Below are 12432 nucleotides of genomic sequence, written 5' to 3'. Positions count from 1 at the left end.
GTACAGGGAAGAGTTACCCCCTGCCAGTCTAGCTCTCTCCCTCCGATGATGCTCTCTATTAGGCTGCAAACCACTCAGAAATTTTAGTCCTACTTTCCATCTTAGCACACAGAAAGACCGCCAGCAAACCTCCTACCCCTATGCAAACTACTTTACATTACAAGAATCAGTCCAAATTCTTTATTCACACTTTCTTAATGCATAATATCTGAAATCTTATTCAAACTTGACTTATTACTGAACTTGGACAAACCCACCTACAATTCTTACTGCTGCATACAGCATCTGGAAATATTAAACAGCAAAGGAAGAAGTCTGCAGCACAAAGCTTGTAGGTGATGGCCACTGCTCTACCTTATATTGGGAAGTTCAGATCCTATTTCTTCCTTGCCCCACACCATAGCTCAATGACCATCAGCCATGAGTAATATTCATTGTGTTTCCATGAAGCTTGAAACCACTCTGCTATATTTCACAATGTATAAATTTTATAAATTTCGTATATATAATATATATAATAATAAATAATATATAAAAAGAATATCTAAAATATATAAATATACAATATAATAAATATCTAAATATAAATATAATAATATATATATAATTATATATATTATATAATTTCTTTCCTGTATTTTCTGACCTTGGGTTGACTTTGCTAGCCACAGCAGGTTAAAACCATTTTCTTTACTTCTTATGTAACTAGAAAGAGTGTATAGCTAGCTGAAGCGGAACCAACCTGTGATGTTCTGGTATATTCTTCATACAATTTGTCATACTCTTTACTCTTTTCCTGGTACTGAGCGTGGTATTCTTGAAGCTTTTTACCTACTGCATCTATATTATCTTCTTTCACCAACTGATCCTGTACGTACAAAAATCCATTTAGTCTTCAAACAAAGCAGCATTTCCTTAAGAATATTCATTTGTTACTTGTACACAGTTACTTTTTTTTTTTTTTTTTTTTTTGCTGTTGCAGCATTTTTATAATCAGGTTTCCACAAAGCACACAAACTCCCCATCTAAATCCCTTCCTCCACACAGCAAATTCCACAGTCTACAAACAGTGGGAACTGGAATTATGGGACACCAAGAACTCTGACAAAAATACCACACCCCTGAAAATACACTACAGCATGGCAAGTATTCACATCCTCTGTCACAGACAGCAGGAATTAAAGGAGGAATTAGGAGTCTGAAGCTAAAGTGAGATTCATAATTTTTCCAAATGCAGTTCTTTCCCCTTAAAACAGGGCAATGTCTCAGGGTACTGAATAAAACTTCAAAATACTTTTGAAAAATCTACATGCTACGCACAGAGCAAGCAGCTGTGTGGCTCATATGTGCTTCAAGAATAACACTATCTACAACAGTATTGTTTGGGACCACAAGAGCTTAAGAAAAATAAAATGTTTATTGGAGACTCAAATATGCAACATGCCAGGGTTTCTATTCTGTGCTGGACTGCTTGGATGGAGACTGGAAGCTTCATAGAAGCAGCAGCTTAAGTGGCATACAAGTTCTACTTTTTTTCTTGTCTGCACTAATGGTTACTGGGGTCCAGTGAAGACCTTACCTGCTGGTATCGGGATACTGGGTACATCAGCTTCACATCAAGCTTCGGGTTATACTGAGCAAGAGACTCATTGCGGTAGTGGTTAATCAGTTCCACAACTGAATTAAATGTCAGTGGGTCAGAAAAGCCGTATTTTCCATCCCGATGATAGATCTTTATCAGTTTATTGTTGCCACCCTTCCTGTAAAGCAGTACAGTCATTCAGGAGTTTTACTGCATACCTCTTATCCTCCTCAACCCTGGGGCTGCTAACAAAGACACCAGTTGAAGTTCCTGGGCAAGTCTTTGAAGTCAAACAGATTAACATGTACACCTTCATAATGGTTCTTTATATACTAGCAGATATTCGGTAGCTTAAGAGTCAACAGACTCAGAATTATCACTGGCTATTATTTGAACAGGAGCAAAGACCAAGGTAATTATCTTACTGTGTGTTCATTCTGGAGCCACCCTAAGACACAACGTAGCCAAAAGTTTTGCAAAGGAAAAGATGGACGCTGAAAGGCTGAGTAACAGCACAGTATTGAACCCAAAGCAAACTTTCCTGCAACTTGGAGTCTTAATAATATACAATTGTGTATACAGTCCTACAGTGATTAACAAGTCTCCTGAGTTATGGATGCTAACACAGGATACATGAACCTAAACAAAATCTCCCGAGGATTAAAACATGGTTGTAAGTTTAGGACTTTACATTATCCAGATTTATACATACCAGCAGTTTCTTCCTTTATTACTATTTTTTTAACCAAGAGACTGTTTAGACAAAATTCTGTGCTTCCTGCACTATCCATTTTGGTTTCCAAAGGCACATGCATTCAGCAAAATAACCAAATCATGCCAGACCTTAGCACAAAAGTCTTGAATGTCAAAGTAGAATTTAAACCACACTCTTGGGGTCAAACTTGTCATAATGCAACTGAATTTCAAAACAAGAACAAATATCTGCCACCCCACAGTGACTCCCATTTGCCTCTAACAACCAGTCCTGTGAGCCTGGCAGAATCAAGTGGTTGGACAGGCTGGGCAAGGCCCCAGCAGCTAGTCACGTGAGGTCTGCCACCTAACTGCAGTAGAAATTTTAATGAAGGAAGGAACATGGCTCCAATTCAATATTTCCTAAACTTTAGATCAGAAAGCACAAGGTACCCCTTCTACAAAGACACTGTGTTCAGTTCTCCAGAGCTGCATGCTGATGAGACATTCAACACGCTCCCATTAATTAAAGTCCTAGTTTATAAATATCTTTTCCTTTAGGAGTTCTGAAACCACGAAGCCCCACTGAGTTCCCCGAGTCCTATCTCATTTTCAAAGAGATATTTACAGCACTGCTTATTGAGGGACGGGATACAACGCACAGAAACAGAACAGACTATCAGACCTGGCTGCTCACGTGCTGTGATCTGCAGCATCTTGGGAACGTCTCTCAACTTGAGCCATGTCAGTGTTACACAGCCACTGCTGCCACCAGAATCACAACTGCAGGGTCTCACTATGTGGGTTACAACTGATCAGCACTTACCTTAATGTCAGAGTGTAGTCTCCCTGCATCTTGGTCGATGCATCACGCACCAGGAATGTTCCATCTGGCATGTCTCGTAATTTGTCATTTACTTCTTCCCTGGAGAACGGAAAGGAAGGTAAAATTAGAAGTGTTAAGGACATGACCATTGTTGCCACTGGGGGCCAGTAACATCAGTATGCATAAGGAGTTCAGTCTTCAAAATATCAGGCAATCTTTCTTCCTGCTCAGGGCCTCGAGGCTTCCAGGCCATCTGAAAGAAGTTTGAACTTGTGCAGTTACAAGAAAAAACAGCAGCAGAAGTGAAGTGCTGCTTAGGAAGAAGTCTGTTTTTAAGCAACAGTAGCATCTGTGTTTCAGAGTTCACAACCTTTCACTGTAATCTGCTCAGGTCTTAAAGTCCACACTGGAAACAGGTGCCCTTTGAGAAGCCAGATCTGACCTCTTAAGAAATGGGCTCTACCATCATCTCTCAAAGGTGCTCAGAGTTTAGCACGGCTCTTGTCTCGAGAGACTCATTATTGGCTTAACTCTGATCTTATTTACAGTAGTTTTAAACCACTGCAACCTTGCTAGCTTCAGTGCAACTTTTACTTATTTACAACTGAAGCAAAAGGATTACTCAGTCCACAGTTTTATGCTAAATCAAGAAAACTGTGAGCAGAAGTGAGTACCTGTAAACATCAAGAAAATGATTTCAGTTAAGGAGTTACGGTTCAAGACAGGTTTGAGCATTTCATCACACTGTGCAACAGCTCCCTTACAGGTTCTTTTTAATACACTTCTCAATACAATCATCTGGAAATTTAAGTTTATCAGGTAGCCTCAACATTATCCAAGTGAAGCAGAAACTCTGAATTTGAAAAAGAAAAATCAACAGTGGCTTTTTTGTTCAAATAATAAAGAACAAAAGCATTCTTACCAAAAAGCCTTTGGCTACCACAGAAAACCATCGTGTTAGTAAGGCTGACTCCTACTAACTAACATGTGCATGATCAGCTTGCTTCGCTTAGATTGGGCCTAGTTAACTCAAATGGCCTTTTCCTTTTGGAAAAGATGGATATGTTCGGAGTGCTTGGGCTTATGTCTGCAAGATGCATCCAGGAGCTCATGACAAAATCTTCAGTGCAGTTCTTGACTGACAAACATGGCTCCTGACCTGGCAGCCCAATGCAGTCTGCACCTGATAGCTGCCAAGCTAAGGCCATTAACAATACTGGCTTTATGAGTGCGTGTGTCACGTTTTAATCCAATAGTCACTCCGACATGATTTGTTCTACCTTAGCTTCCACCATCACGTGCACTGGTAAACAGGGAACAAACCCACAGTCAATAAACTACCAGTATTGAGCTGTTTTAAACAAACCCTGCCTAGTGGGTACTGAGATCAGGTATCGCCACTCTGCTTTGATTTAGTATTAACAGAAAAAATATCGCTGCTTAGGCCCTTCAAAAACAAGATCTATGCAGGTTTGCTTTATAGAGATAAGGGTGGTACAATAAAGATACGAAAACTTTATTTCCCCTTTCAGAAGTTTAAGGAACTACTGCAGCAAATCTGCGTTCTTGTCTTTATCTGACAAAGCGTTTCAAAGGATTACGTGCAGAAGTCGGAACCATTTCTGATCGCGCTCCCAGCACAGCCATGCCTCCCCTTACAGCTCCAAGCTCTAGGCTTCCCAGATGCACGTTAAGATAGAAAGAGATGACTCGATCCTTTTGATTTTTGTATGCGATTAATTACACAAAAACCTGCACTTCATTTTCTGAATGCTCAAAACATCTATTTTCTCAAGCATACGGAAAAGGGTTTCCTTGGGAGGTAGAAGTTAATTTATTTGGTATGTGCCTGTATCATCAACTCCATGTAGCTGGTGACAGTTAGCACTTGGAAGAGCTACTTGTATAGACCATGTAATAGAAATTAATACGTGTGCAATTTTAACCAAATGTTCAAGAAACTGAATACAAAAAAGCACCTCCCTTTCTTCTGAACAATCCTCCTCCTGAAAGTTTGCTGAACTGCATGCATCCCAGCACTGTATGCCTTCAAAACCTTATTATTAGCTAGCATGCTCAGAAGCACTTTCTTATTTTTACTCTTTTTTAAAGAGTTTGTATATCTGGAGGAAGTTAAAAACCCAAAATAACTGACCACAGGACTGACACTATCTATATCAGAACAACAGTAACTTAAACGCAAGCCTTGACTCCAGTTGAACACCAGCATTTCGGTGCTCTGCCAAGCATAATCCTGAAGCACTTCCATCCTGTAAAATGCTGTCTGAAACAGGCACTTTTTTTCCCTCCTGAAGTCTAACACAGTTATTCTATTTTTAGTAAAAAATATTGCTTACCTTGAGATATCCCCCCAGTACCACTCTGCCTCCTGCAGAGAGAAACTGGAATTGTCCTTTATTCCATTTGTATTCACTGGAATCATTGGTTTGGAGGGCTTTGGAGGAAGAGCTGAAAAGTAAGAACAGATTAAAGAGTGGTGAGGAGGGGAAAGCAATTACTAGAATGTTAAGAAACATGATGGTGAAAAATTGAGAGGAAAATGCATCTTCAGTTGTGGATTTTTAAAGAAATTTGAAGTCAACAGCTGTGCTGGAATACTATGTTCCCAGTACTCCAACATGCTAGAGGAAGTAGGGGAAGGAGTAAGAGAAAGCAAAGAAAGTCTGGCTCAGGTCAGACTACAAATGCTATTACTGCCTAACCTTCCAAAAACAAGTTACAAAAGTGTACTGCGTCTGAAAGCCACAGCCTGCAAAACATTGTGCACAGCTATGGAAAAGCTACAGTTGCTAAGGCATCACAAATCCTTATGGCAACCCACAAGAGCAAACAGGTGAGCACTCCTTCAGAGGGAAAAATGCTGCTAGCAAGAGCCGGGCAGCAGCACATCCATCATGGCCCCTAGGTTCACGTTCCCCACTAAGAACAAAAGCTATGACTGAATGGATAGCTATGGGGAAAAGGATGATAGCTCACTACCAGTGTCAGATCCTCTTCATACAGCTGAAACATTCACCATAAGAAAGGGGTTACTACAAATCCCCCAAAGATAGGCACACATACAGGCCCAGTGCACGCCTGGCTGAAATGCCCTATTGTGAGTTCAGTGCAAACCAGCTTTTACTTCTGTGCTCAGAATACGTTGCACAGCATCACAGCATACAATCCACTGCAGCTCTGTGTGGTCAGTTCTCACAGTTATGCAACCAACTCCTTCATGATCCTGAACATTAAGTCCTCTATGAAGTCAGCAGCCACCGGCATGGTAATATATTGGTAGAGATGTGTCTGCTAGCAGAAATGCATCACACTATTTTCTCTGTGAAAGATGCCTCGAGTGCTCTCCCCTGCTTTGCAGAGGCTTCAAGGTTCTCATCAGAACACCAGCACTGAACCAAAGCATTTTTCAGGCACTTCATGAGACTACAGGATGTTTTACAGAAACATCTGAATTTAGAGCAAGAAAGCTGCTACACACACAGGTCTGCCAGCACATTTTCAAGTCAGACCCTGAACATCTGTGCTCCCACCATCAGATTACACAAGCATCAGAGAGCAGGGCTGACGTGCTGACAATAGCTAGCTTTCAGATGCCCACAAGCCCAGTGTACAAGCAGAAATACAAATAAAATGAGTAGAAAGGAGAGTTTGATCTCTAGCTCCAGCGCAGAGTGGCTTAGCACTGAGAGGTGTGCTACTTGGCACCAGCCATCTGCTCACCTCCGAGCCACACCTCCCACATTAAAGAAGAGAAAACACCGTTTCAACTGCAGTTCCAAATACCATTTCATCTTGAATATCCAACACAGTAAGTTCAGTGTTCTCAGACAAACCAACAGATACCTTAATCGAGCCAATCTAAACTAAACCTGAACCTTGACCCAGACGTTTGCACCCTGGGGTTGCTGACCAAACACCTGATTCAGATAGCAGCATTCATGCTGCGGTATTGGGCATTAAAGCCAAGCATACAGGTTCTTTTTATGGGGTGAGCTGGGAACTTTCAGGTGCGTGCCTATCTAGCGAGGCAATAACAGGGTTTGTTGTAACAGGAAGGTGAAAACCTTCGGAACCAGTGAAGTAGCTTCCTGGTTAGGAGGCTTCATTTACTCCCAGCTCAACTACCGCAGTTGTTTTGTTTGTACAGCACCTAAGTACTTCTATAAAGTACCACTGAGAGTAAGGCACGGTTCTAACCCTACACTGCTTGAAACCCTGAGCCCGTGCAAGCAACTTCATCTGTGGTGCCCTGTGTTATCCCACCTTCTTCATTCAAAGCTCATGAATCAAAAAGGGGCATCATGTCGTTCTTCCTCCTGTTTGAGCTTTGCTAGTCCATGCACTCAAAGCGAGCAACAAGACAGAAGCAGTGGTTCTGAGTCTCATTAGTATCTGCACGCAGCAATAAATCTGAGCTCAAAAACCTGCTTTGTATTTATTCCAGAACCTTTTGTAGATTCTGAATCATCAGCAAGCCTGTGAAAATAAATGCGAAAAAACACACGGCAGCATGGAGAATTCTTAACAAATGGTACCAGCACCAGCAGTGATTTCACTGGGTCTTGCAAATTAAAGCTTGGACCCAAAACTTCAATGCATTCTACAGCGTAAGAGCCTGTTTTATGCTGGTAATAAGGGCTTTCCAGAAGAGGCTTTCAAGTATCCTCCAGAGTACTTGAAAACTTCTCTAGCCCTCCCTGTAAGATTAAACCTTGCCCCTTTATATACTGTTTAGCAGCTTTGTCAGGACTCACTCCAAAGCACTGGACACAGAAAATCAAACTAACAAAGCCCAGAAAGGTAAGGAACAAGAGCTTGCACACAGACACAGAGCACTAGACATCAAACCAAGCACCCTTACTACAGGTGGGGCTTTTCCTTTTCTTCCTTAATAGGCAGTAGCAGTCCTTGCTATCAGGGCTCAGTGCAGAACTTCATTCTGTGAGAGGAAATTGGAAGGAAATTCTCCTAGGGAGAAGAATAAGGCTTGGACCAGTTCCTGTAAAACCTGACTCATGGAAGCCAGTCTCCTTCTCACAATAGACTTTTAAAAATGCTCTTTAATAGCTTGCACATTTTAAAAATAAAAAGAAGTATTTTCAAGGGCGGATACTTTGTTTCCAAAGAGCTATGGATCCAATTCTTTACTTTGAGCTCTTTGAACAGTAATAGATTTCTCCCTGTCCTGGCTGCAGACACAGGCCCTTGCCAATAAGCTAATGTGCCCATCCATTTCAGTGGTTTCTGCCTCCCTCTCAGCCCGCTATAACTGTGGGCTGTACGAACGGATAACTGAGGAGGGAGGGTGTTTAAACTCTGCAGCCCAGAACCTGCGATGACAAGAAGAGAATCTGGCAGTGTGACAAGCCTGCTGTTCCAGGGCAGCACCCAGGCACTGGTGCAATGGGTCATTATGAGAGGCAGCCTGGAATAGTGTTCACTGGTACCTACACAGTCCTAATAATCCTGCTAGGAGAGATCATGTCACGTTCCTGTGAGAAACTTAAAGAGTCTACACATTTTGATTTGAATTTAAAAAATGCCGTTTGAAGTACTTTGCTTGATGAACATCGGAGAGTTAAAATGCTGCAGTAAAGAAGAGTCAGGCTGTCCTGAAGTCAACAGAAATGCCTTTGAGAGCAGCTGTGTTTCTTTCCGTGTCACTGGGTCCAATTCTGATCTAGTCCCAGACACAATCTCGATGCATCTCAAAACAATCTCTGATTAGATCCATCCTGATGGTTCTCTTTCCTCCTTTTTCTTGGGAGAGAAAGAACGTTGACCCGAAGTGATTATCAGCACAATGGATCTATTTGTTCTAATAAATAACTTATTGTGAGCGCCAGATAGAGAAACATCCCACCAGTACTCACATCTCTAGGTCAGCTTTACCACACGGACCTACCCAAAACCCAAAATGCAAGAGCAGACTGGGACACCTGCTCCTGGGCGCTCCCAAGGGCTGGTGTGCAGCCATGGCAGGAGATGGGGCCCCTCATGTGGGAGCCAGCACCTTTGCTTTTTCTTTCTTTAGCATCCCCGGCCCCTCTCCCCAGCTTCCCTGAGCAGCCCAGCTTGAGCTAAATCCCAATCTCAGATCAGTGTTACTTAGAAGGGGAAATAAAGAGCTGACGGCTGGATGGAGACAGCAGAGTGGCCAATGCCGGTGGAGCCCAGGATCGGATGTTGCTGACGTCAGGCCCAGATGGCTGCCGTGCCCTCTCCTCAGGTAGCTACAGCCAAGCCGCTCTGCAGTGCCGAGATGCGGCTCCTCAGAGAGACAAGCTATCGATTGGCCTGTGCCAAGGGAATGTTTTTCATGCTTTCTTGACTGCGTGGAATTGCTTTTCTTTTCAAAAGGCTGCTCAAGATTTAACAGACACGATTCCCTGAAATTCAGCTCACCTCCAACACCAAGACTACAAAGAATACTGGCAAGGGTCTGAAGATTAGCACCTGTGCATAGCTTTTTTAAATAAGGACTCCAGCAGAAAACAATGGGCTATACTAATCCAAAATTTAACTTCAGTAAAGCACACTGTGGCTTCTGTGAGACACATACTTCTCCTAGTTAGGCTTTTAATCGAAATCTTCACAGGTTTATGCAACTTAAGAGCCAGTGAGCCCTATGTGCAAGAGTTTTCAATGGCAGTAATCCAGAAGGAATGAAAAAGAAGAATGCTATGGGTCTCCAAGAGCTACATCCCAAATAGCACCCAGTCAGGCAGTATTTGCATACAAGACAAACCTGCCAGTTAATTAAGCTCTCATATGCAGTTCTAAGGTGGATGCCACTCAGTCTAACAATGCCTCCAGAACATGACCCTTTTCTTCTAGCATTTTCCAAGGGTTGCAGGTCAGATAAGTAAAAGCATAGCAAGGTTAAATGTGGGATTAACTCTATCTTACTGTTACAAATAATCACAACTAACAAACGCTGTGATAAAGTCAATTTTAAGTCACTCGCACTTCTGTAAGTTTGTTTAGCAAACTTCTTTCTGAAGTGTTCAATCTCCTCTCCCTACACATTCTGACAAGCAGATGGTAGATCAGAGGATTTCTGAAGATAGTCATCCAGATTCAGGAAGGCTGACATACAGTAAGTATCCTACAGACTGCAATACAGAGCTCCAGAAAGTGTCATTACTATGGAAACGTGAAAGTAATCCATGGTTAGACCAGCTAACACGTTAATGACATAGCCCTCAAGGACAAAGATTTTCTCTTTGGAGGTATGGATGAGGACTTGGAATGAAGCAAAAGCTAAAACCTCCCTGTCTTGAACTGTTCTTTTTAGTCTTACTCAATTTCTCAAACACTTTTCTCAATTTCTCAGACACTTTTAACACAAATACTCACAACCTTTCATTCCCTCAATAGTCCAGCACTTGTCACAACTGGACAAGGTCTCCTCTCGAGGGAGTTACAACTTCAGAAAAAAAGCATATGCTGAACAAATGTGCTTTTTTTGCACTTGGCTTTGGTGAAAGCGTGCACCCAGTGAAAACAAGAGCAGTGATGTGCTGTGCTTGTTGAAATTCCCAGCTGACAAAGAGGAGGACTGAGCACACCTGCTGACAGTGGCTCAGCCTGTGCTGCTGACAGGTATGTTACCTTGGCAGCAGCACATCCTCGTGTGTCAGTTCTCCTGCCAAGACCCCCTTCTCTAAGCCCCAAACATCAGCCCCTTCTCAGCTGCCCTTCCCCAGAAGGCAGCTAACGTGCACTGGAAATTCCGCAGGGACAGAGAAGGAAGCTACTTGATCACATTACTGCTGGCCACAGAATCTCATACATGCTCACATTTTTGCTCTACTCCCTTCAAAACAGGCAAGACGCCAAAGACTAAAACATATTCAGAGAATTGAAGTCTTTCAATATCTCATTACAGAAAACAGCAGACAAGTTGGCATAAAGCCAGGCAGGTCTCCAACAAAAACACTCCCATTATAGCTTTGCTTGTGTTTCTATGAACTTTCATAAAAACCAACACCTTTAAGAAATATTTCAGTTTTGATTAATTGACTTTTTTGATAAAGATCTGTTTCGTTTGAAAACTTCCCAACCATCCAGTCCACTCCCACACCTCCCAACCACAGTTTCTCCTCTTACAGTCAGCCAAATTTCTGGTGCACTCAGCTCTTCATGAGCATCCACAGCTACTGCCCAGGTTAAAGATTACTCAGTACTGGACGCCAACAAAACAGCAGACAACAGGGTGTGAAGGAAAGGAGCTGGCTCACATTCACAATTCTCTCTGGGGCAGCTTAGAAGCACCCATCGCTAATCAGCAAGGTTTGTCCCTTCACCGGTTGAGTTGGAAGAATTGGAAGATGCACACTGTCAGATACATGAATTTTGGATTCATATTTTTATATTATAAAGTAATACTCTATTGCTGTTTCATGAAAAGAGTAGAATGGAAAGGAAAACAGCTCATAGTGTAACAGCCGCAAAGGCCCAGCAATGCCGGAGGCTCCGTAACCAACAGCACTGAGGTGGCTGTCCCAAAGTCAGCATAAGGAAGATGAAAAGGACAAGCTCTCTTTCACTGAGCAAGCATAATTAGCACAATATCAACATCTGTGTACTAAATCAATAATAATGCTTTAGAGGTTTTGCCATGTTTCACTTATTCAGAAGGACTGTTGATACCTGGGCACCACTTTTGGCTCACCTCAGAAAGGCTTTATCTGCTGACCAGTAAGAGTCTCTTTGGAGTTACTCTCTGGGGCAGACTCTCTGGTCACTACACAGAAATAGATGCTGCATAAGAATATGGAAAGCACAGTGACTTGCATAAGCACTGAGAGCTTCAGAGAATGAAGAAGTAGCCTTCACTGAGGAAGACGGACAGCAAAGTCACCATGCAGTGACACGACAGACATACCAAAGACAAAAGAACAAGAGAAAAAAAATAGTAATTTTAAATGAAAGAAAAGCTCAAGGCTGTTATCCCCAGCTACTTCAAAGACTAACCACCTATCCAGATGGCAGGCACAAAGAGAGAAACTGGCTCTCATTGGAGAACAGAAATAATTTGGTGCTAGTGAGGACTTAAAATAATAATAACACAGCTGTAAATACATGTGATCTTGCTGCTCCAAGTGGCATTTTTTCAGTTTACCATTAGTTTAGATCTTTGACAGCAGTATGTGAAAGTGTTTCTCATACAGTACCTGTCCTTGCCATATGTCAAATATTTTCTGTAGTTACCAAAGTAGCGATATTTCAACACCAACTAAATTGCTGACAGAGAGCCATTTTAATCTAGATCAGAAGATGCAAATCAAACTAAATCTGAAGTTAG

The 12432-nt window shown here is 42.1% G+C and overlaps 1 protein-coding gene across 2 annotated transcripts in view; it reads right to left on the bottom strand.

The window, feature by feature from the left end:
- The window catches only part of PIK3R3 (phosphoinositide-3-kinase regulatory subunit 3), a 53460-nt gene that overhangs the window by 5926 nt on the left and 35102 nt on the right, over nucleotides 1-12432 (bottom strand). For both annotated transcript variants that reach the window (XM_065739603.1, XM_065739613.1), the window contains 4 exons: nucleotides 5459-5570; nucleotides 3102-3200; nucleotides 1580-1760; nucleotides 743-868 (listed from right to left, as the gene is read on the bottom strand). In XM_065739603.1, the coding sequence (XP_065595675.1) occupies nucleotides 743-868; nucleotides 1580-1760; nucleotides 3102-3200; nucleotides 5459-5570 (518 nt within the window). The remainder of the gene's footprint in view (nucleotides 1-742; nucleotides 869-1579; nucleotides 1761-3101; nucleotides 3201-5458; nucleotides 5571-12432) is intronic.

The sequence above is a fragment of the Cyrtonyx montezumae genome, unplaced genomic scaffold (assembly GCF_038088225.1).
Source record: "Cyrtonyx montezumae isolate F1298 unplaced genomic scaffold, pur_monq_1.0 scaffold_1, whole genome shotgun sequence".
Lineage (NCBI taxonomy): Eukaryota > Metazoa > Chordata > Aves > Galliformes > Odontophoridae > Cyrtonyx > Cyrtonyx montezumae.
This window is presented reverse-complemented; position numbering and strand designations above follow the sequence as displayed.